We start from the raw sequence: 25,335 nt of genomic DNA on the forward strand, positions 1-25,335 counted from the left end.
GGGCAGTGAAGAGTTTCAGGTACCTGGGGGTGCAGGTGGCCAGGAGTTGGGGGGCTCTTCATAAGCTTAACTTCACCAGACTAGTGGAACAGATGGAGGAGGAATTTAAAAGGTGGGACATGGTGCCGCTATCGCTGGTGGGCAGAGTGCAATCCGTCAAAATGACGGTTCTCCCGAGGTTCTTGTTCCTCTTCCAGTGCTTGCCCATCTTTATCCCTAGGGCCTTTTTTAAAAGGGTGACCAGCAGCATCATGGGATTTGTTTGGGCGCATGGCACCCCGAGGGTGAAGAGGGTCTTCTTGGAGCGGAGTAGGGATGGGGGGGGGCTGGCGTTGCCCAACCTCTCGGGGTATTACTGGGCGGCCAACGTGTCGATGGTGCGTAAGTGGGTGATGGAGGGGGAGGGGGCAGCATGGAAACGGATGGAGAGAGCGTCCTGTGGGGATACAAGCCTGGGGGCCCTGGTAACGGCGCCGTGGCCGCTCCCTCCCACGTGTCCGGTGGTGGCGGCTACCCTCAAGATTTGGGGGCAGTGGAGGCGACATAGGGGAGAAGTGGGGGGCTCGATGGAGGCTCCGTTAAGGGGGAACCATAGGTTCGTCCCGGGGAACATGGATGGGGGATTTCGCGGATGGTATAGAGCGGGCATTAGACAGCTGAAGGACCTGTTTATCGACGGAAGGTTTGCGAGCCTGGGGGAGTTGGAAGAGAAATTTGGGCTCCCGCCGGGAAACATGTTTAGATATATGCAGGTAAAGGCATTTGCTAGACGGCAGGTGGAGGGATTCCCTGCGCTCCCCGCGAAGGGGGTGAGTGACAGGGTGCTCTCGGGGGTCTGGGTCGGGGAGGGGAAGATATCCGATATCTACAAGCTTATGCAGGAGAAGGAAGAGGCGTCAGTAGAGGAGCTGAAAACGAAGTGGGAGGGGGAACTGGGGGAACAGATCGAAGACGGGACATGGGCTGATGCCCTGGAGAGGGTAAATTCTTCCTCCTCGTGTGCGCGGCTTAGCCTCATCCAATTCAAGGTGCTGCATAGGGCCCACATGACTGGGACGAGGATGAATAGGTTCTTTGGGGGTGAAGATAGGTGTGCCAGGTGCTCGGGGAGTCCAGCGAACCATGCCCATATGTTCTGGGCATGCCCGGCATTGGAGGAGTTCTGGAAGGGGGTGGCGAGGACGGTGTCAAGGGTGGTGGGATCCAGGGTCAAGCCAGGATGGGGACTCGCGATCTTTGGGGTTGGGGTAGAGCCGGGAGTGCAGGAGGCGAAAGAGGCCGGTGTACTGGCCTTTGCGTCCCTAGTAGCCCGGCGAAGGATTTTGCTACAGTGGAAGGACGCGAGGCCCCCAAGCGTGGAGACCTGGATCAATGACATGGCGGGCTTTATTAAGCTTGAGAAGGTTAAATTCGCCCTGAGAGGATCGGTGCAAGGGTTCTTTAAACGGTGGCAACCTTTCCTCGACTTTCTGGCTCAACGATAGGGTACTGGGACAGTAGCAGCAGCAACCCGGGGGGGGGGGGGGGGGCGTTGATTATGTTAGCTTATTTTATTTAAATTTGATTTATCTAATTTTAATTTATGGTTAAGTTCTCTTGTTTGGGGGGGGGGGGGGTGGGGGAATGTGATACATGTGATGTTACGGTATGGGGGGAATTGTGGGTGTTATGGGGCTGTTAGTTGCATATTACTGATTTTTGCTATACTTTTTGTTATATTTTCTGCAAAAAATTCCAATAAAAAAATTAAAAAAAAAAAAAAAAAAGATTTCCCAGTCAGGATGGTGAGTGGTTGGGAGGGGACATTCCAAGTGGTGGTGGTCCCAGGTATCTGCTGCCCTTGTCCTTCTCGGTGGTAGTGGTTGTGGGTTTGGAAGGCCCAGGCGAGTTTCATGGTTTAATGAGCTGGTACCAGTCAATGTTTGGGTTGGCAGATGAAGAATGGCGAGGTGCCAGTGAACCACGACATTATACCCAGCGAGGTGCTGAGAGAAAAGAGTCCAAAGAGAATTTTAACAAAGTATTTTGTTTTTGCACTTTGAGCCCAATGGCTTGTGTGCAGGTTGCCACAGTAAAATGTGTAACTTCTTTAGGCTTCAGAAAGGTAAAACTATAGCTGGGATCTACCTTATTGAAATGATGAAATTCAATGTTTTCTGGTTGGTGACACTGTCTGTTTTGTGATTGTGTTCCCTTTTGTTTTTGCAGCAAACTACTGTGATGAGATGGACAGCCTGGGGGAAGGTGAGTTCTAATCGACCTTGCTTTGTTTTGTTGCAAGTTCATGTACAGCCTGACGTTATCTCGGGAGTTGGAAGTATTGCCAGGGAGTCCATGCCCATCGTCTGAGGCCGTTAATTCCCAGCCTTAAAACTTAGTCTAGGGTCATGGCTTTAATCTGATTAATCAGTAGTGAAGAAGTGGGGATATGTAACTGGCTCATTTAAGAGGAATGTGTGATGGGGAGTTGGCATGGTTAGCATACGCTGAAGATGCAGTCCAATTGCTGAAGTCCTTCATCTGAATCAGTCTTTTTACTGTTATTTGGAGTGAGCATGCCTGTGTTCTCTAGTCAAAATAGTAACGGTTGTCGCTTTGTCTACACAGCCCTATCCACCACATTTCAAAAAGAACGGGCAGCACGGTAGCATTGTGGATAGCACAATGGCTTCACAGCTCCACGGTCCCAGGTTCGATTCCTGCTTGGTTCACTGTCTGTGCGGAGTCTGCACATCCTCCCTGTGTGTGCGTGGGTTTCCTCCGGGTGCTCCGGTTTCCTCCCACAGTACAAAGATGTGCAGGTTAGGTGGATTGGCCATGATAAATTGCCCTTAGTGTCCAAAGTTGCCCTTAGTGTTGGGTGGGGTTACTGGGTTATGGGGATTGGGTGGAGGTGTTGACCTTGGGTAGGGTGCTCTTTCCAAGAGCCGGTGCAGACTCGATGGGCTGAATGGCCTCCTTCTGCACTGTAAATTCTATGACTCTATTTCTGTGCTGTGGGATCGATATATAAGATTTTTTGAACTGGTTCAGGAGGATTGTCCGTATCCTTGGACCCAGAGCTTAATAAAGAGGTAGTACGTTCAGAGGAAAAGGGGAGATTCCATTTTTTATATATATTTTTAAATAATCTTTATTGTCACAAGTAGGCTTATATCAACACTGTAATGAAGTTACTGTGAAAAGCCCCTTGTCGCCACACTCCGGCGCCTGTTCAGGTAGAGGAAGAATTCAGAATGTCCAATTCACCTGACAGCACATCTTTCTGGACTTGTGGGAGGAAACCGGAGCACCCGGAGGAAACCCACGCAGACGCGGGGAGAACGTGCAGACTCCGCACAGACAGTGACCCAGCGGGGACTCGAACCTGGGACCCTGGTGCTGTGAAGCAACAGTGCTAACCACTGTGCTACTGTGCCGTAAAAATCCAGTTAACGGCTAGTGGCAGTCTGCCTACATTAAGCGGCCACCTTCCAAACTCATCTTTTCCCCTGTAACTAGACACTTTGAACAGGAGTTTCCCTGGCCGTCCAGAATTACTTTCCTGTCATATAGCCGTGATCTGCCAGGTTTCTTTAGTTGAGCCCTCATTAATAATTCTTGTTACATTCACAGAATGTTTGTGTCCCTAAAGGTTGACAGCTGGATTGCTTTTTTTGCCGTTAAGGAATTGTTTTGTGCGTGTGTGTGTGTATGACATCATAAATTAATTAATAAAGGGACACTGATGTATTCGTTGGAGTTCTTTCAAAGTCTAAGCTTTCTACTGCATCCAGAATAAATTATGAACATTACATCATGCCAAGTCTGGGCTTCTAGTTAATCGATATTAGTGATCGATTAATTATTTCAGTAATCGATTCAGTGTTCGATTATGAAATGGTTTCATATTATCCTAATCATTTAATTTTGTTTTCCTTAAAGAGTTTTACTTTTGTTTCCATTCTTATTTTTTCATCATCCTCATTGCATTATTAATAGATTACTGCTTTTTATTCAGTCTTTTCATTCCCAGTCCTGACAAATGAAGACAATCTCTTAAAGCTGAACAAACCTTTACCAAAACAGCTATGGGAAGCAAAGAAGGTGAGTGGCAGATTGCAGCATAACTGGTTTTACCAAAAACACACAACCACCGCTTCATCTTTCTGCTCCTTTGTTTTGGAATCCACAATTCAATGCTCTATTTGTGTAGCCATTCCCACTCGATGCTGACCCCTCAGCTGTGACGAGGCTCAAATTTCACATCAAACAGTTGTGAAATTTAAAAAAAATAATAATCTAATAATAATCTTTATTAGTGTCACAAGTAGGCTTACATTAACACTGCAATAAAGTTACTGTGAAAATCCCCTAGTCACCACATTCCGGCGCCTGTTCGGGTACACAGAGGGAGAATTCCGAATGTCCGATTCACTTAACAAGCACGTCTTTCGGGACTTGTGGGAGGAAACCGGAGGGAACCCACGGAGACACGGGAAGAACGTGCAGACTCCGCACAGTGACCCAAGCCGGGAATCGAACCTGGGACCCTGGTGCCGTGAAGCGACAGTGCTAACCACTGTGCTACCGTGCCGTTTCACTGGGGGGGGGGGGGAGACACCAGTTTTAATTCTGCCATTGAGGGTCGCAGACATGACCGTTTAATATCTGTCCTGAGCGACTGCTGATTAAATGATTGTTTCTATCTCCACACCTCCGCTCCCTGTTACCTCCTCCCCTAGCTCTAGATGAAGGCCCAGATTGCTGGACAGCACTTGGGTTGAGAAGAGTTGGCAAAGTAAATTGGGATGTGGCAGTTAGGTGACACTAAGTGTGGCTTTTAGCAGGATGTAAAATGTCAGAGAGAGGGGAAGCTGGAGGCAGGGAAGGAGTTTCAGTTTTGAGGCCCTGAGAAGGAACAAATTGGAGGTTAGACTTGGTTTCAATGCATTGAGGATGAAGGGAGTGTGGGACTGGAGATCTAGGAATGAGAGAAGGGACAAGAGGGATTTTAACTACGTTATTGATAAAATAGAAAGAAAAGTGAGAAAAGACTGTGATGAAGGGACAGAGTGCAGGTCAGACATGAAGAAAGAATCACTTCCCTGTCAATTAGCGTTTTTTATTAGTTAAGGATGGACCCAAGGCAGGAAAATGGGGTGAGTTACAGATTAGCCAAGATCTAATTGAATAGTTCAAAGATGCGCAGATTAGGTGGATTGGCCATGCTAAATTGGTTAGATGGTGTTGGGGGGCTAGGGTGGGTGAGTGGACCTAGGATAGGTGCTCGGAGGATTGGTGCAGACCCGATGGGCCGAATGGCCTCCTTGTAGGGATTCTAATGGAACAGATTCGAGGGGCTAAATGACCTCATCGCATTCCTATCTTACACAATTGTTGGCTGCTGCACTAGCCTCCATGAATATAGTCTGCATGGGTCTCACACCCACAACCCAAAAAGATGTGCAGGGTAATAATAATAATCTTTATTGTCACAATGAAGTTACTGTGAAAATCCCCGAGTCGCCACATTCCGGCCCCTGTTCGGGTACACAGAGGGAGAATTCGGAATGTCCAAATTACCTAACAGCACGTCTTTCGGGGCTTGTGGGAGGAAACCGGAGCACCCGGAGGAAACCCACGCAGACACGGGGAGAACGTGCAGACTCCGCACAGACAGTGACCCAAGCCGGGAATCGAACCCGGGACTCTGGTGCTGTGAAGCAACAGTGCTAACCACTGTGCCACCCTAGGTGGATTGGCCGCTCTAAATTGCCCTTTAATTGGGGGAAAAAAACAAATTGGGTCCTCTAAATTTAGCTGTTTAAAAAAAGAATATAGTATAGCTGACCAAGCTTTGGAAAAGTTTGAAAATGTTGATGGAACCAGAAATGCTGGGCAAAAACAGGGACCGGTTGTTTGCAGATAGCTTCAACAATTGATGTGAAATGTTAGATTTTAAAAGACTTACAAACAGATAAATCACAAAAAGATGTTGGAAACAGACAAGAGAGAAATGTCGGCCTGTCCTTGGCTTTGTACAAATGCAAACTGTTCCCAACCTTTCATGATTTCAGATTTTCACGTGTGTGTGCATGTGCGTGTCTGTGTGTGTGTATTTGCTGCTTCCTCTGTCTTGTTGCTGATTCTAACCCAAGCTGTGTCCAGCATTATGTTCCTTGTAATGATCTGTAAAGAAATGGACCCTGAACAAGGCTCCGATGTGCACCTGAAGTGCACGCTGCTTTCTTCGACAATTAGCTGAGGTTAGGACCAGCGGAGAGTGTTCCTTTTTCCCTTACACCATTTACATTCTAATGTTGGTTTACGCTCCTCCATTTGAGGCCGAAGTATTGAACTGGTGAAGTTCCTCGTAGAAACCTCCAGCTCCCAAAGTGATGCAGACTCATTTTTTTTTGTTTTTACTTGCTCTATTCCTCAGGTTCAGTCCCTGTTGGCGCGCCCCAAGTCCTGTGAAGTCCCTGGCATCAGGTGAGTGGATTTGGTCTCCTTGGGAATTGGGCCTGCTTTGTTTCCTCAACCAGGAATTCTCCCCTCACCCAGAAACAGAATAGCTGGGGACTCCCTGACATTAATGAGTGGGTGTGGGGTCTTGCTGTGTTTGCCTGGAAGTTGCGATTTCCTTCACTGCAGAAATGATTCACATGCGCCGTGCTTTGAGTGCAATGAGATACGGCATTGGTGTAAGTTTCGCTATGAAACCTCACATTGTCATGCATGCCGGAGTGCAATAAAGGTTTTTCAGTAAATTCATTATGTTTTTCTTTAAAACAATATTTGTTGATGCCATCTTTATTCTTGCGGTGGGACATGTTGTAATATCTGCTTTGGATGTATTGTGGGGGGTGATAGGTTACCGAGAGGTAGGCAGGATACATACTTGAGGTTACTGTCAGGTCAGCCATAATCTTACTAAATAGCAGAGCAGCCGTGAGGTGCTGAATGGCCTATTCCTCCTTGTTCATATGTTCATATTTTTGCTGCTGATAATTTGTGTTTTCACAGATTGTGTGTTCAAGTCCCAGTCTCTGACTTGAATGTATAATCTAGGCCGACACCACAATGCCTCATTGAGGCTGCCTTAGTGCAGAGGAGGTTCCGCCTGAACCAAACACAAATCAACTGTTTATTTGCCTCGCTGACCACGGGAAATAGCTGCTGAAATAGTTTTGTTGTAGTTACGTGGGCACGTCCCTGATAAAGTCAATAGTATGTGAAATGTTTTCTCATGTGATTAAATGCTGTATAAATGCAAGTTTTTTTGGGGATTTTAAACTTGGCATTCTTGTGTTTTAATTCCCTCCTCCAAGTATCTATCCTTCCCCAGACCAGAATGTGGGGCTGTCACACTTTCAAGCATCCTTGAACACAGGAGGCTCTCTTCCCGACCTCACAAACCTTCACTTCCCGTCCCCTCTGCCGACCCCTCTGGACCCCGAGGACAGCACCTTTCCCAGTATCAGCGGAGGGAACAGTACCAGCAACCTGGCTGCCACCATGACCCACCTGGGCATAAGCAACAACCAAGGTGAGGGAGCCGTTTGTACGGAGGCTTGATCAATGCTGTTTTAACAAGCCAGTTTTCATTGTTTTTCTTACGTATTGGGGAGCAACGCTTGGGTGGTGCCTGCTTTACTTTTTAAAGCTGTGAAGTATGTTAACAAGCTAGTCTATGAGTTGGCTTTTGCCTCCAGCACACACAAACAGACTCAAACAGCTTCTTGCCCGCTGTTACCAGACTCTTAAAGGACCCTCTTATGGACTGACCTAATTAACACTACACCCCTGTATGCTTCACCCGATACCAGTGTTATGTAGTTACATTGTATACCTTCTGTTGCCCTATTATGTATTTTCTTTTATTTCCTTTTCTTTTCATGTACTAAATGATCTGTTGAGCTGCTCACAGAAAAATGCTTTTCAGTGTACCTCGGTACACGTGACAATAAACATATCCAAATCCAATCCAATAACAGAACTATTAACACATAAACGTCCCACAGTCAGACAAATGACGGCACCATTATTCATGCTGACTAATGTAATGGCTTATTGTCACAAGTAGGCTTCGATGAAGTTACTGTGAAAAGCCCCTAGTCGCCACATTCCGCCGCCTGTTCGGGGAGGCTGGTACGGGAATTGAACCCGCGCTACTAACATTGTTCTGCATTACAAGCCAGCTGTTTAGCCCACTGTGCTAAACCAGCCCCGATGAATGATCTAAAGCAGACTAGGAATGATCTACTTCAATGCCCCGAGATCTCAGACAGGAGAATAATCCCGTCATCGTTATTGACCCGGTGGGCAGGAAGCAGGACAATTATTCAGCCGGAGATTGCACACCTTATCCAGCAACTCCTGGAAACCGCCTGTGGGTGAATATTGGAGAAGGTGCAACGAACCAGCTGTTCTGCCCACCTGTAATTCAGTAGCCTGATGCTCTTTTTAAAAATAAATTTAGAGTACCCAATTCATTTTTTTCCCAATTAAGGGGCAATTTAGCCCGGCCAATCCGCCTACCCTGCACCTCTTTTTGGGTTGTGGGGGTGAGACCTACGCAGACACGGGGAGAATGTACAGACTCCAAACAGACAGTGACCCAAGCCGGGAATCGAACCTGGGACCCTGGAGCTGTGAAGTGGCAGTGTTACCCACTGTGCTACCGTGCTGCATCAGTGACTGTGTGAGATATCATAGCTCTACCTACTGGCCACAAAGCAGACTCACCCAGCACAGGTCAGTGATTCCAGGCTGGGCACCCTGGCAGATTCCCCAGTCCTCTCCCAATGGGAGTAAGGACCAGTGAGACTTGGGCATCCTGCCCTCTTCTGCCAGTTAGTTCAGCTCACTGAGGATTCAACCTAGAACCTTGCAGCTGTGCCGGGGTTTTTTAATGATCGTATTCAATTCCACATTGACAATATGTCACCAAGTATGTGAGTGGAGTTCATGTCAATGTGTTCTTGCCTCATACAACCATATTTATTGAAAAGTTGAGAATCATGCAGCTGAGACGAAGGCTCTTCTGCCCATCCAGCTTGTGCCAGCCCTTTGAAAGAGAATCCAATGAGTCCCACTCCTCTCTTGCGCTTTCCCCATAGCCCTGCAAATGCTACCTTTTTAAGCATTATCCAGTTCTCTTTTGAAAGTTGCTGTTGAATTGCTCCCAGATCAGCGCGTTTCACATCTTGATGATTTTTGTTATTGGAATCGTTTCAGTTTTTGATTTTTCCCCCCCGCCCCCCCTTTTCCAGGTCTGTCCACCTCTTTGCACAGCTCGCTAAGTAACCCATCAATACAGGCGTCACTCAGCAACTCGGTGCTGCAGTCTCCACTAAGCAACCACTCCCTCAGCAACCCCTCCATCCACTCCTCACTACGGTCATCGCTAAGCAACCCATCGATACCAACCGCCTTGAAGAGCTCGCCACGGCGACGGCAGACACCAGTCAGTCCGCTCACCCTCTCGCCGGGAATGGAGTCTCGGAGGCCTCTGGGTAAACAATTCTCGCCAACAATGTCACCGACGCTGTCTTCAATTGCACAAGTAAGAGTGATGAACTTCTTTTAACGTATCCCCAGCATAACTCAGTTGGGGGGGGGGGGGGGGGGTCGGCTGCAGGCAGTCGGTGCAATTGCACTCTGATAATGGGAGGTTTCCACATTAGTGCAGGATGTAACGTTTGGACTTGCAGTGTGTTTCCACTGTCTCTGGCTCATTGAGCCAGTCTTGACTCAATGGTAGGCCAGGCAGCCAAACAGGTGAAAGGGAGAAGCACATCTTGCTCATTTAAAAGCAGAAGTAACTACAGCCGTTACGTGCGTGTTGAGGGCAAGCGTTTTGGGTTGCGGGAGAAGGTCCGAATCTGTCTGAATCTGTCTTTTGGTTTACAGGGAGTTGCCTTGGATACGAGTAATATGACAATGGAACACCTACCACCTTATCCCCTCTATCAGCAACTGCACCTGTCCCAGCAGAAGGTGCAGCAATCACAGCACCCACAGGGACAGTCGTCTGTGTCTCCTCTTCATCACCTCTCCCAGCCATCACCAATAGAGCTGCAATCTCCCAGTGTAAGTGATCAATATTGTATATAAAGCCTTCTTTTATTTATATATATCTATATAGATATATATATATTATATAGTATATATTTAGTATATGTATACATTCATACGTATAGCGATTGTGTACATGTTTGTGTGGGTTGCCCAGAATCGCTCATGGTACTCCAGGTGTGGTCTAGTCAGTCCTCTGTCAAACAGAAGCATGACTTCGAACCCCCTTGTCTCCTCGTCCTCTGGATATAAAAGCCAGATTTCCATTCATTTTTTAAAATTTAAGTTTAAAGTACCCAATTTTATTTTTCCAATTAAGGGGCAATTTAGCGTGGCCAATCCACCTAACCTGCACATCTTTTGGTTGTGGGTGTGAAACCCACGCAGACATGGGGAGAATGTGCAAACTCCACACGGACAGTGACCCAGGGCTGGGATTCGAACCCGGGTCCTCAGCGCCGTAGTCCCAGTGCTAACCACTGCGCTACGTGCTGCCCTAGCTTTCCATTAATAATAATAATCTTTATTGTCACAAGTAGGCTCACATTAACACTGCAATGAAGTTACTGTGAAAATTCCCTAGTCGCCAAATTCCGGCGCCTGTTCGGGTACACTGAGGGAGAATTCAGAATGTCCAATTCCCCTAACAGCACGTCTTTCGGGACTTGTGGGAGGAAACCGGAGCACCCGGAGGAAACCCACGCAGACACGGGGAGAACGTGCAGACTCCGCACAGACAGTGACCCAAGCTGGGAATGGAACCTGGGACCCTGGAGCTGTGAAGCAACAGTGCTAATCACTGTGCTACCGTGCCGCTCTATAACCTTTTTATCCATGATAATTTAATGATCTACCTACCTGGACCCCCAAATCTCATTGTGTCTCCACTGTCTCCAGAAATCCACCCGTTAGAAAGTGCCCAGTTCTATCCTTTTAAGTTGCATACTTGCCCATATTGATAGCCATTTGCCACTATTCTGCCTACTCACTTAATCTGTTAATAGCTCTGTTGGCGTCCAAGCTGCCGCGGTAATGTGACTGTAAATGAGCGCATGGATTCATTTGCAAAAATTACACATGAGCAATTTAAAGCTTTCAGTGTGAACAGTTAATTTGCTGCGCTGCTCATTTTATGAAGAAAGAGTAGTAACAATCATTTGCATTTATATAGCACCTTTCAGATAGTTAAGCATGGCACTCAGCCCATAAAAGGGGATAGAAAAGCTTGTTGAAAGGGGGGGGGGTGGGTGAGGGCAGAATCGGAGAAGCAAGGGCAGCACGGTGGCACAGTGGGTTAGCCCTGCTGCCTCACGGCACCGAGGTCCCAGATTCGATCCCGGCTCTGGGTCACTGTCCGTGTAGAGTTTGCACATTCTCCCTGTGTCTGTGTGGGTCTCACCCCCACAACCCAAAGATGTGCAGGTTAGGTGGATTGGCCACGCTAAATTACCCCTTAATTGGAAAAAATGAATTGTGTACTCTAAATTTATTTTAAATAAAGAATTGGAGAAGTACCTGGATCTCAGAGGGTTCAGCTCGTTCAAATTTATCATATAAACAGGTTTCAGGCTGTTGCCTGACTATCCCTTAGTTCACCCTGTGTGTGGAAGATTGAAAACTCTCAATCATCTGCTTCAAGTTAATGTTTGAACCCTGTCACTGGTCAGTCACTACCCTGAATGAGAGAGGCCCAGTGCGCACAATACTTTGTTTCAAATAAGCCCCCTGCTGGATGAATGGAATAAGACAACTCCTAGATTCTTGGCCGTCAGGAAGGATCCTGGAATTAAATAGATTGTTCACTTGCTCTTTTGTTTACTAATTAACATCCCAATTTCCAATAGTAACTAGCCGACACCTGTCTCTACCAGCTCAGTGTTGAGGAAGAACAGCTGGATTTAATATTACCTGAACTGATTTTTGAACACGTATATAGAATCTCTGCACTGCAGAATGAGACCATTCAGCCCATCGAGTCTGCACCGACCCTCGGAGAGAACATCCAACCTAGGCCCACTCCCCCACCCTATTCCCGCAACCCCACCTAACGCGCACATCTTTGGACATGTGGGAGGAAACGGGAGCACCAAGAGGAACCCCACACATACACGGGGAGAACGTGCAAACTCTGCACAATCACCCAAGGCCAGAATTGAACTCAGGTCCCTGCTACTGTGGGGCATAATGTTTAGATGTTAGAGGTAAAGCGCAAATTGTTAAAGTGCTATTTATGCAAAATAACCTGCATTATGTTAAATGATCACAGGAGTGGATTAGATGAAATATTGTTTGAAGCTTTTTGCGCAATCTGTTACTTATCCCCACTTTGTGCTTTTGACAGAATGACACAATGGATAACATCTTCAGTGATCCATATTTTGAACAGCACTTGGTTGGCAGACAGACCAAGCCATTGCCACAGCAGGTATGGAAGTTTGCCATCAGCAAGCCTATGGAGATCCACAGTCTAGAGATGTCAGAATATGATCGGTTTATGGTATGCTAATTATTTTACACGGTGGTGTACCTCCGTGATCAGAGTGTGATGTAATTCTCTCAGTCCTCATCTCAACCAGTGACGACTTGTGGTGTTTACATTGACCCATTCGTTCCCTTCCATCTGTCCATCCATCAGTCTGTGAGCAGTGCTTTCTGTTAACCACCATCCGATTTTCTTTTTTGTTTAATTAATTTAGAGTACCCAATTAGTTTTTTTTTTCCAATTAAGGGGTAATTTAGCGTGGCCAATCCACCTACCCTGCACATCTTTGGGTTGTGGGGGTGAGGCCCACGCAGACACAGGGAGAATGTGCAAACTCCACACAGACAGTGACCCAGAGCTCGGATTTGATTGCAGCCTCAAGTCTACTTTGCTGCCCGACCCCCATAACCCTCGACTCTCCCGTTAATCAAAAATCTGCCTCGCTCAACCTTCAATATATATTCAGTGACCCAGCCCCCACTGCTCCTTGGGGAGGGGGGGGGGATTCCGAAGACTAATTACTCTCTTTTTGCATCGCCATCTCAACCACATGGGAATATGGCTCAGCTCCCCATCATCTGCTGCCCACAGCAACCCAGCCCCTTGCTCTTTAACCGGCCTTAACTGGCCTTCTAAGTTACATTGAGCTCACCCATAAGTACCTTCCCTAGCCATCACTTAAAAGATGAACATAGACAACTCTTCCTGTCCGATCCGAGGCTCAAAAACACACCAGATCCTCCAAAGCCATCTTGTCAAATGTCCCTCTCGAGTTTACTGACTCAGTCACCTTCATGTGCAATCCGTTCTGTTCTTCTATCGCCCTCGCCATAAAGTTAAACCGTGCATCTCCCTCCCCCGCAACTACCTTCCAAAGTTGACTCCAGTTTCCATCAAAGTTTACATTTCTGACACCGGGGCACTGAAATATACTGGTGTATATTCACTTAGCAAATATACTGGTGTATATTCACTTAGCAAATATACTGGTGTATATTCACTTAGCAAATATACTGGTGTATATTCACTTAGCAAATATACTGGTGTATATTCACTTAGCAAATATACTGGTGTATATTCACTTAGCAAATATACTGGTGTATATTCACTTAGCAAATATACTGGTGTATATTCACTTAGCAAATATACTGGTGTATATTCACTTAGCAAATATACTGGTGTATATTCACGTAGCAAATATACTGGTGTATATTCACGTAGCAAATATACTGGTGTATATTCACGTAGCAAATATACTGGTGTATATTCACGTAGCAAATATACTGGTGTATATTCACTTAGCAAATATACTGGTGTATATTCACTTAGCAAATATACTGGTGTATATTCACTTAGCAAATATACTGGTGTATATTCACTTAGCAAATATACTGGTGTATATTCACTTTGCAAATATACTGGTGTATATTCACTTAGTAAATGCTGTATATCAGGATCTAATCCACGACAGAGCGCGAGGGTCAATAAAATCCCTGTCCCAGTTAATAACTACCATTGAGAAAATAAAAGACTTGGATTTATACAGTGCCTTTCTCAGCCTCAACAACCCAATTACGGCCAATGACGTACTTTTGAGCTGTAATTAGTTCTGTAATGTACAAAACACGGCAGTCGATATGTGCACAGCAAGCTCCGACAATCAGCAGTGTGACCATGACCAGGTAATCTGTTGATTGAGGGATAAATCTTGTCCAGGGCTTCAAGGTGCTTTTCTTCAGAATATTGCCACCCACGGGATCTTTTACATCCACCCGAGAGAGCAGATGGTCCTCGGTTTAATGTCTTGAGTGAAGGGCAGTACCTATGACAATTGCAGCACTCCTTCTGGACTGCACTGGGAGTGTCAGCTCACATTTGTTGTCCTCTGGGGTTGAGCTTGAACTCACAATGTTCGGACTCCGAGGCAAATGTGCTACCCATTGCGTCATGGCAAACAGATTGGGATTGCGAAAGTACTGCAGAACCCAAAACAGGCTCGACCAATGAGGCAGTACCTGAACCTCAAACGGAGCCTCTGCTCGACCTGGGGGTTGCCAGAGGCCCTAGTTTGGCCATGGGTGGAATAATGAACCAATCCACACCGTCTTAGAACAGAGGTAAAATTCTCAAGACTGTTCCTTTTCCTCTCTCGCCTCCTTATCTCCCCCACCTCACAGCTGGAGCAGTTCAATATGTTGGGAAGCCCAGTCAACGCGTTGGCAATAAGCAGCAACAACTTCTATAACCCGGGCTCCAGCCTACACTATTCCCAGGCCTCCTCGGTGGGTTTGACCGGGACCCTGCAAGACCAGTCCCAGCTGAAACCCAACCTGCTGTACTCCACCTGCACTGGCAATATCCCCAACATCATTTTGACAGGTGAGTGTCTCCGTGCTAACCTCTGCTTGGGGAAACTAGGAAAATGCACAAGGAATAGAGGAATTACATCGATGGGAACAAAGGCAAAATAAAGCCGAAAATATTGGAAACTGCAAACATTTCGGGAAACGTCTAGAGAGAGGAACAGAGTTCCTTCAGTGACCATTCATCACATTATGTTGATAGATTGGGATGAAGAGTGGGTTGGAGGCGACTTGTGTGGAGGATAAGCACCAAAATACACCAGTTGGGCTGAATGGCCTGTTTCCGTGCTGTATAATCATCTCATCAATATGAACCTAATGTTTCCCAGGGGGCTGGCAGGATGGCGCAGTGGTTAGCACCGCTGCCTCACGCTACCGAGGATCCCGGTTCGATGCCGGCCCCGAGTCACTGTCCGTGTGGAGTTTGCACATTCTCCCCGTGTCTGTGTGGGTTTCACCCCACAACCCAAAGATGTGCAGGCTAGGTGGATTGGCCACGCTAAATTGCCCCTTAATTGGAAAAAATGTAATCAATTAAATAAGTAATAATTATGTAATAAATAAGAATCCCTACAGTGCTGAAGAAGGCCATTCGGCCCATTGAGTCTGCACCGACCCCTTTGAATGACCACACTAGCTAGGCCCAATCCCTGCAACCACATCCTAAGCAGCAATTGGGCAAGGGATTGGGCCGAGCTAGTGTGGTCATCACGGCCAATCCACTTAACCTTCACATCTTTGGGCTGTGGGAGGAAACCGGAGGACTCGGAGGAAACCCACGCACACACGGGGAGAACGTGCAAACTCCACACAGTCACCTGAGTCCGGAATTGAACCCTGGAGCTGTGAGGAAGCAGTGCTAACAACCGGTCTGCCCTGACATTGAGGAAGCTCTGCCCATAATTTCTGACAACCCTGACTGATCAGAGTGTCAGTATGTCCTGCTGTTCTCTCTCTCACCCCACTCTCTCTCCCCCACTCTCTCTCTCTCCCCCACTCTCTCTCTCTCCCCCACTCTCTCTCTCTCCCCCACTCTCTCTCTCTCCCCCACTCTCTCTCTCCCCCATTCTCTCTCTCCCCCATTCTCTCTCTCCCCCACTCTCTCTCTCTCTCCCCCGCTCTCTCCTCTCCCACCCAATCTCTCTCTCCCCCACTCTCTCTCCTCATTCTCTCTCTCCCCCATCTCTCTCTCCCCCACGCTCTCTCCCCCACTCTCTCTCTCCCCCACTCTCTCTCTCTCCCCTCTCTCTCTCCCCCATTCTCTCTCTCCCCCACTCTCTCTCTCCCCCGCTCTCTCTCTCCCCCAATCTCTCTCTCCCCCACTCTCTCTCTCATTCTCTCTCATTCTCTCTCTCCCCCAATCTCTCTCCTCCCCACCTCTCTCTCCCCACTCTCTCTCCCCCACTCTCTCTCCCCCACTCTCTCTCCCCCACTCTCTGCTCCACCTCTCTCGTCCCCCCTCTCTCTCTCTGCCTCTCCCCCTCTCGCGCTCTCCTCTCGCCCCACTCTCTCTCCCCCACTCTCGCTCTCTCCTCCCCCACCTCGCTCTTCCTCTCTCACTCGCTCCTCTCTCCTTCTCTCCCTTCTCTCTCTTCTCTTCCCCTCTCTCTCCCCCCACTCTCTCTCCCCCCACTCTCTCTCCCCCACTCTCTCTCTCTCCCCCTCTCTCTCTCTCCCCCTCTCTCTCTCTCCCCCCTCTCTCTCTCTCTCCCCCTCTCTCTCTCCCCCCTCTCTCTCTCCCTCCCCCCTCTCTCTCTCTCTCCCCCCCTCTCTCTCTCTCTCCCCCACTCTCTCTCTCCCCCACTCTCTCTCTCCCCCACTCTCTCTCTCCCCCACTCTCTCTCTCCACCACTCTCTCTCTCCCCCACTCTCTCTCTCCCCCACTCTCACTCTCCCCCACTCTCTCTCCCCCATTCTCTCTCCCCCACTCTCTCTCCCCCCTCTCTCTCTCCCCCTCTCTCTCTCTCTCCTCATCTCTTGATTTCTCCCCCTCTCTCTTTCCTCCTCTATCTTTCTCCCCCTCTCTCTCTCCTCCCCTCTCTCCTCCCTCTCTTTCCCCGTCTCTCTCTCCCCCTCTCTCTCTCCCCCACTCTCTCTCCCCCTCTCGCTCTCCCTCTCTCTCTCCCCCTCTCTCTTCCCCCTCTCTCTCTCTCTCTCCCCCCCCCCTCTCTCTCTCTCTCTCTCTCCCCCCTCTCCCCCCTCTCTCTTTCCCCCTCTCTCTCTTCCCCTCTCTCTTTCCCCCCTCTCTCTTTCCCCCTCTCTCTTTCCCCCCTCTCTCTTCCCCCCTCTCTCTTCCCCCTCTCTCTTTCCCCCTCTCTCTTTCCCCCTCTCTCTTTCCCCCCCTCTCTCCCCCCTCTCTCTTTCCCCCCCTCTCTCCCCCCTCTCTCTTCCCCTCTCTCTCTCCCCCCTCTCTCTTTCCCCCCTCTCTCTCTCTCTCTCTCCCCCCCTCTCTCTTCTCCCCCTCTCTCTTCCCCCTCTCTCTTCCCCCCTCTCTCTTCCCCCCTCTCTCTTCCCCCCCTCTCTTCCCCCCCCTCTCTTCCCCCCCTCTCTTCCCCCCCCCCTCTTCCCCCCCCTCTCTTCCCCCCCTCTCTTCCCCCCTCTCTTCCCCCCCTCTCTTCCCCCCCCTCTCTTCCCCCCCCCTCTCTTCCCCCCCCCCTCTCTTTCCCCCCCCCCTCTCTCTTGCTCTCTCTCTCTCTCTCTCATGCTTATCTAGTTTCCCCCTTAAGTCCACCTGCGCTGTATATCCCAGCCGCATGATAACGAGTTCCACATTGTTCCCACCATTCTGGATTAAAACGATCGGTCACTGGTGAAATCGCCAAGGCGCTGGGGCAATTGCTGTGAGCGGGACAGCAGCAGGTAGAGAAGGGGTGCGTACATTCAGGATGCTGCCCTCTGCCAGCTGGCTTCTTCATTCTTCTTCTGTTACACTTCAGGAGACTCTCCGCCAAGCTTGTCGAAGGATATCAGCAATGCTCTGGCTGGTGTCCCAGAAATGACCTTTGACACCGACGGCCAGTTCCAGCTGGACGATGAGTTAAAGATCGAGCCACTTAGCCTAGACGGACTGAACATGCTGAGTGACCCTGATCTGGTTCTGACTGATCCCTCGATAGAAGACACATTCAGGACGGACAGGGTGTAACTGCAGCAACTTATTTTACTGGTGGAAACTGCAGAGAATATATCTGGACACTAAAGAGTGAAGGAGTGCATTTACAGAATGGCACATCTACAACCAGACTTTAGCACTAGTCACCGCTTCTTGTTTTTAACTGTATAATTTCTGTGTATGTTTAGCTGAGTTAAGGTTGAAATGTTTTTCAGTTTAAGCTGACCATTGCCGGATATTAACTACCCCAGCACAAGGCACATGATTGTACTGTATTCCACTTAAATAGATTATGTGTAATGCGAATTGTTTACAGATTTTAAATCTTAGCTTTTCACATCAAAATATCTGCATTTTATAAAATGTACGTCTTTTTACACTTGTTAATCTACATCTTTCTCAACCACTACAGCTAATCGAAACCTCTGTTGAGATATCAAATTCTTTAGCATTGTTTTGGCTGCTGTTGCTGTTTATGGTTCTGAGCTGCAGGCCAGGGTCAGGCTGTGAGCTGGTCTCAGGTGGGGCCACAAGCGGGCAGCGACCCTATCTCACAATGCCTGAGGGCTAAAGAGGCAGGAACTCAGCCAGGACCATCGCTGGGAATTCCAATGTGTTGGGGAAGACAACCCAACACTCGACCATTATTGGCCTTTTTGATTGGAAGCCCTGTCAGTGTTGGCTGTGGTGGGTCAGACTTGAAGAAAGTTGCAGAGGGTAACTGTCAGCAGCAGACCTGGAATCCAGCGCAGGTCCGCACCTTCCAGACAGCGAGGAGGTGGTTTGAATGAATACCCGATCCTTTTTTGTAGCACAAGGCTGTGGATTGAAATTAAGTCAACTTTTTCCACTTGCTTTAATGACTGGGACCAGGAGGGGCAGTCACTGGGACCAGGAGGGGCAGTCACTGGGCACTGGGACCAGGAGGGGCGGGCACTGGGCACTGGGACCAGGAGGGGCAGTCACTGGGACCAGGAGGGGCAGTCACTGGGACCAGGAGGGGCAGACACTGGGCACTGGGACCAGGAGGGGCAGTCACTGGGACCAGGAGGGGCAGTCACTGGGACCAGGAGGGGCAGTCACTGGGCACTGGGACCAGGAGGGGCAGTCACTGGGACCAGGAGGGGCAGTCACTGGGACCAGGAGGGGCAGTCACTGGGACCAGGAGGGGCAGTCACTGGGCACTGGGACCAGGAGGGGCAGTCACTGGGCACTGGGACCAGGAGGGGCAGTCACTGGGCACTGGGACCAGGAGGGGCAGTCACTGGGACCAGGAGGGGCAGTCACTGGGCACTGGGACCAGGAGGGGCAGTCACTGGGCACTGGGACCAGGAGGGGCAGTCACTGGGACCAGGAGGGGCAGTCACTGGGCACTGGGACCAGGAGGGGCAGTCACTGGGCACTGGGACCAGGAGGGGCAGTCACTGGGCACTGGGACCAGGAGGGGCAGTCACTGGGACCAGGAGGGGCAGTCACTGGGACCAGGAGGGGCAGTCACTGGGCACTGGGACCAGGAGGGGCAGACACTGGGCACTGGGACCAGGAGGGGCAGACACTGGGCACTGGGACCAGGAGGGGCAGACACTGGGCACTGGGACCAGGAGGGGCAGACACTGGGCACTGGGACCAGGAGGGGCAGACACTGGGCACTGGGACCAGGAGGGGCAGTCACTGGGCACTGGGACCAGGAGGGGCAGTCACTGGGACCAGGAGGGGCAGTCACTGGGACCAGGAGGGGCAGTCACTGGGACCAGGAGGGGCAGTCACTGGGCACTGGGACCAGGAGGGGCAGTCACTGGGCACTGGGACCAGGAGGGGCAGTCACTGGGCACTGGGACCAGGAGGGGCAGTCACTGGGACCAGGAGGGGCAGACACTGGGCACTGGGACCAGGAGGGGCAGTGACTGGGCAGTGGGACCAGGAGGGGCAGTCACTGGGACCAGGAGGGGCAGTCACTGGGACCAGGAGGGACAGTCACTGGGCACTGGGACCAGGAGGGGCAGTGACTGGGCAGTGGGACCAGGAGGGGCAGACACTGGGACCAGGAGGGGCAGTCACTGGGCACTGGGACCAGGAGGGGCAGTCACTGGGACCAGGAGGGGCAGTCACTGGGACCAGGAGGGGCAGTCACTGGGACCAGGAGGGGCAGTCACTGGGACCAGGAGGGGCAGACACTGGGACCAGGAGGGGCAGTCACTGGGCACTGGGACCAGGAGGGGCAGTCACTGGGACCAGGAGGGGCAGTCACTGGGACCAGGAGGGGCAGAGACTGGGCACTGGGACCAGGAGGGGCAGTCACTGGGCACTGGGACCAGGAGGGGCAGACACTGGGACCAGGAGGGGCAGTCACTGGGCACTGGGACCAGGAGGGGCAGTCACTGGGACCAGGAGGGGCAGTCACTGGGCACTGGGACCAGGAGGGGCAGTCACTGGGACCAGGAGGGGCAGTCACTGGGACCAGGAGGGGCAGTCACTGGGACCAGGAGGGGCAGACACTGGGCACTGGGACCAGGAGGGGCAGTCACTGGGCACTGGGACCAGGAGGGGAAGGTTACTGAAACCTTGGGGGGGGGGGGGGGGGGTAGGCACTGGTGGTTAAGCTGTGACATTAACCCTCCGTTTGTTGCAATTTTGTAACAAGAAACACTTCAACTCTGAAGGAAAATGGTCATTGCAGTTCTAAAAATTTTATGAAATATAAACATTTTGAACAGAAGAAGAGCTTCATGGTGAAGCTAACACCCCCTTCTGAAGCCAACTTCCTCACCTTCTGTCTGATAGACACTCGTGCAATCGGCAGTCGTGACTCCTCCCGTTTAAATATAAATATAATTTATAACTCTTTATTCACAAGGTAAATGCTCACGTGTGTGGGTAGAAATTTATATAATATATAATCAGAGTTACTGATATCAAGATGGTGAAAATCTATATTTTTAAATTGCTATACTGAGGTAACATACCCACTGAATGCCTTAATGGACAGAGAATTACAATCTGGATGTTGTATTTTTTGGGAAAGAATCAGTTGTTTCTTTGTTTCTGGGAGCTGGAGCTGAAAGTGCAGCGAGATTACCCACAGAACTTCAAATACTCATGGGCTGGAAGATTGTCGTTGGGGTTCAGAGTCTGAGAAGTTAAAATTCTGCTTGCGGAATGCAGAATCCACAAAGGGGCTTTTCATGCCCCTCCTGAAGAGGTGCTGATGAAGCAGAGGCAGCTTTTTCTTTTTGGAAAGTAAGAGATTCAGTCTTGTAGCACCTTTCCGCTGGAATCTTTATTCATGGAAAGAGGCTCACAGATCCTGTTGCATCACGGTTTATCAGGCATTTTTTAATATCAGAGTTTCATGTCAGCTGATTAGGAATCTGCTCAGTGTGTTGTGCCTTGAATATTTTTGACGATGCATTTTCTGTTGCAAGCAGTGCCGTTTGTGAATGTCAGTAACGTCTCCTTAGACATTTGAGTTCTACTATCCCGTCCTCCACAGCGTGATTTGTTGGGTTGTATTTTCATGGTATCAGCACTGGGGGACGGTACAATGTGTAATTCCTGTCTTTTCACCTCCCGCGACTTTGATTCAGCATGACTCCCAGACAAAACGTTGCCTCTACATCTCTTATTTCTACTGGCCAGAAACCTTTTGCCCCAGAACTCCTGAGCCCTTTCTTGTACTGAGTAAAGGTGGCCCAGTCTCACGGTAACCTTTCCTCTAGACTCAGACCATCATCTCATTTTCGACATTGCGAGGGTCAATTCCCCTCTGATGCTCTGGATGCCAGAATGTCACTGTGAGAAAAGGGTAGTTCTTGTCTTTGAGAAGGCCTCACCCTTCAGAAGCAAGACTGAGACGGAGGGCCAGGAGAAAGAAATATTGGGCTGATACCAAAGGGAGGGTCTGTATTGAAATCATCCTATTCACCCAATGAAGAATCCAGTGGTCATTTGCACAATCTCTTTTTTTTTGCCCTAAATGGAAACTCCAGCACCTTCTATTTTTCACTGGCGCAAGTCATCTGCCGGTGAGATCCTGAATTAAGAGCAGGATATGTTGGGAATGACTATCAGGTCTGCCAGGTTTTTGGTGCTGGGAAGTGAGACAGTTTGATGGCCTGTTTAAAATTGTCCAACATGTTTGGTGCTGGATTAATCAGAGTTGTATAAATGCTTATAATACCTATACTTTATCATTTGCGTTTTCTTACAGCATTTTTTTTTTTTTTGAAAGGATTTTTGTCTGGTACAATAGAAAATTGATTTTCAGCTGTTCCTTCGCCAATAATTTAAATAAATCCTCAACCCTGTCCGAACGCACTGGTTCACCATGCTCAGCAGCTGAGGGAAGGCGTGTGTGACCTCACAGGAGTAGGTCTCAGCGTGCACATGTCCAGCACGGTAGCATTGTGGATAGCACAATTGCTTCACAGCTCCAGGGTCCCAGGTTTGATTCCGGCTTGGGTCACTGTCTGTGCGGAGTCTGCACATCCTCCCCGTGTGTGCGTGGGTTTCCTCCGGGTGCTCCGGTTTCCTCCCACAGTCCAAAGATGTGCAGGGTTAGGTGGATTGGCCATGATAAATTGCCCTTAGTGTCCAAAATTGCCCTTAGTGTTGGGTGGGGTTACTGGGTTATGGGGATAGGGTGGAGGTGTTGACCTTGGGTAAGGTGCTCTTTCCAAGAGCCAGTGCAGACTCGATGGGCCGAATGGCCTCCTTCTGCACTGTTAATTCTATGAAACCATGAACCAATCCCCTACAATCGTGGCAGACTTTAAGGATATTGAAAATGAAATGAGAATCGCTTATTGTCACAAGTAGGCTTCAAATGAAGTTACTGTGGAAAAACCCCCAGTCGCCACATTCCAGCACCCTATTCGGGGAGGCCAGTACGGGAATTGAACCCTCGCTGCTGGCCTTGTTCTGCTTTAAAAGCCAGCTGATTAGCCCACTGTGCCCATTGTGATATTAACTTGGGCGGAAATCCCGCAGGATCACCTGGAACACCTGAAGGCTCTCTGCTCGTTCCAACAGGGAATGGAGTTGGACAGGTTGTCATAGCCTATGTTCGGTGCACAATCCTGTAGATATTTCTGGGGGGGGGGGTTAATATCGCTCCCTCACAAATAGAATGCGGGTCTCCAGAAACAAAACCCATAAGTGGTTTCATGGCAATGCCACCACCCCTTGTGCCTACTCATACCTGGTTTGCGTGAAGTTCTAGCCAATCTCAGTCTGGATTCCTGCTTGTGATCTCTTTTCAATGTGTTTCTGCGTGCGGACACTTGCCTCCTTTGGAGCAACGAGCCTGTCACTATCACAGTCTGGGGTGGCACATGCGCTGCAGAGATGATATAGCACCATAACTACACCCCAGCCAAAGTCTGCATCTTGGCAAGGAAGGGAGATGATTGCAACGGCTGACTTGGAGAGTGGGAATATACAGCACTACCATCCCTGTACAAACCCATCCCTCAGATTGTTAAATTAAAACCGGCTTGAGCTCAGATTTAAAAGCTCTCTTCCCATTCCGCCTCCCTTATCATCATTGAATTTTATCAATGTCCATTTATTTTTAAATTCTTTTAATTTATTCTGACCTCTTGATCTGTAGGTCCCTGTTACCTTTTTATTTGTAATAGTTAGCTGGTCCATTTTTTAAACAAAAACTAATTAAATATTTACCATTGTGTATCTGTTTTCTTGTGACATATCTTTTGATCTTTTGAATTCAGTTATTGTGAAGTGTACAGTAATATTTAAATAGGACTTATCCGTGAGCTAGTGTTACTTTTTTTAAAGTGTCATTTTTCATTCTATCTTTCAAATAAAATATATCAAAGCAAATCTACACAATGCACATCTATAGTTTTTTTTCATATAAAATATTAAGGATGAAACCAGAGTAGAACTGAGCTGATGATTAAGGAGTATCACATTAAGGTTTTGGTCACCTGCCCTCATAACATGTCACATAAGGAGATCTTTGATTTTTTTTCTTGGGGTGTTGGCTCTTTATCCGTCCCTACCAAGGGCGATTAGGAATGGACAACCAACGCTGGCCACATCCCACAAAATAATTAAAATAAACTCCTTCGGCGGCTTGTTATTTTGTCTGACACCTTCACTGTGAAACTCTGTGGAATGTTTTAAAGATGCTTTGTGAATGCAAGTCGTTTGTTGCTGATCATCCTGCAGGGGGCTGCACTGTGACCTTTGGGGGAGGGAGTGTGTGTTCCACATCCAGAAAATGAAGCTGGGCGTATTTCAGTCGCTGGACTTTGAGGCAAAGCATTTCCTGCAAGTGTTCCAGAGCCAAACACTAGGTGTCAGCAAAAGCTCAGGAAGCGGAGCAGTGAGTCTGCTTCTCATGGTCGGCTGAACAGGATTGCAGCTTGTAACCAAAGGCTCGGCAGAAACGAGGCGAGGTGCGGCACCGTTCGATTGCAGCTTTATTATAGGGGTGGCACAGTAGCCCAGTGGTTAGCGCTGTTGCTTCACAGCGCCAGGGTCCCAGGTTCGCTTCCCGGCTTGGGTCACTGTGTGTGCGGAGTCTGCATGCTCGGGAGGTTATATCACTGAGATTAAATACTAAACAGTGGGGCCTCTTCTGAACCCCTGGTTTGAGTGAATATTAAAGACTCCATGGCCACTCTTGGAAAGGAGAGCAGTTAGTTGCTTTGACCACCATTCCAAGCCAAACCGCGGTGATGAGCGAGCCTCTGCCTGTGCTATCAATGTCTGTAAAATGGCTGCTGCATTTTATAATCATGGCCCTGACATTTCAAAACAATCCTTGGTACATGAAGCATTTTGTGAAATTTGAGAGATGTAATCAGGAAGTTTATAAATATAAAAATCCCTCTTGAACCATGCAGTCCTTCGGTTTTTTTTTGAAATGTCAGCGTTTAACCGGTCTGATCCATCCCAACTTGATGCTGACAGCTCAGATTGTCTTAAGGAGCCCGAGAATCAATCGAAGATCATTCAGATTGCTTCTGCTGTTTTTGCTTCGAAAAGTGGACCAGTAGTCCCAGCGTCAAAGAAACGCTGTGTAAATGTGAATCGGTGGTTTTCAAACTGGGATGAACAAATTGCTGGCTCGGTACAGACATTGGGGGCTCGGCAGGCGATTACTGAACTCTGCCGACCTGTGTGGGGGAGCCCGGTGGCCTCGTCGGCAGCGCCGTGCAGGCTGTCTCAGCCGGGAGTGCAGAGTGAAGCACAAATCACTCGAACTGCGAGTAAATATCAGCTTCCTTAAAAGCATTATTAAAACATTCCTTTCTAGGCCACTGTCCGTGTGGAGTTTGCACATTCTC

At 48.9% G+C, this 25,335-nt stretch overlaps 2 protein-coding genes across 4 annotated transcripts in view; both read left to right on the forward strand.

The window, feature by feature from the left end:
* crtc3 (CREB regulated transcription coactivator 3) overlaps positions 1–18,398 on the forward strand; it is an 84,845-nt gene extending 66,447 nt beyond the window's left edge. For 2 of the 3 annotated variants that reach the window (XM_038784539.1, XM_038784540.1), the window contains 9 exons: positions 2,209–2,244; positions 4,001–4,086; positions 6,425–6,474; positions 7,314–7,531; positions 9,258–9,550; positions 9,898–10,077; positions 12,404–12,559; positions 14,722–14,923; positions 17,844–18,398. In XM_038784539.1, coding sequence (XP_038640467.1) covers positions 2,209–2,244; positions 4,001–4,086; positions 6,425–6,474; positions 7,314–7,531; positions 9,258–9,550; positions 9,898–10,077; positions 12,404–12,559; positions 14,722–14,923; positions 17,844–18,052 — 1,430 coding nt within the window. In that variant the 3' untranslated portion in view covers positions 18,053–18,398. The remainder of the gene's footprint in view (positions 1–2,208; positions 2,245–4,000; positions 4,087–6,424; positions 6,475–7,313; positions 7,532–9,257; positions 9,551–9,897; positions 10,078–12,403; positions 12,560–14,721; positions 14,924–17,843) is intronic. The other variant, XM_038784541.1, reaches the window with a different exon arrangement.
* Positions 18,399–24,911: 6,513 nt separating this feature from the next.
* The window catches only part of adamtsl5 (ADAMTS like 5), a 54,070-nt gene continuing 53,646 nt past the window's right edge, over positions 24,912–25,335 (forward strand). The window contains exon 1 of the mRNA XM_038784051.1: positions 24,912–25,081. Coding sequence (XP_038639979.1) covers positions 24,912–25,081 — 170 coding nt within the window. The remainder of the gene's footprint in view (positions 25,082–25,335) is intronic.

Source organism: Scyliorhinus canicula, chromosome 24, assembly GCF_902713615.1.
Source record: "Scyliorhinus canicula chromosome 24, sScyCan1.1, whole genome shotgun sequence".
NCBI lineage: Eukaryota > Metazoa > Chordata > Chondrichthyes > Carcharhiniformes > Scyliorhinidae > Scyliorhinus > Scyliorhinus canicula.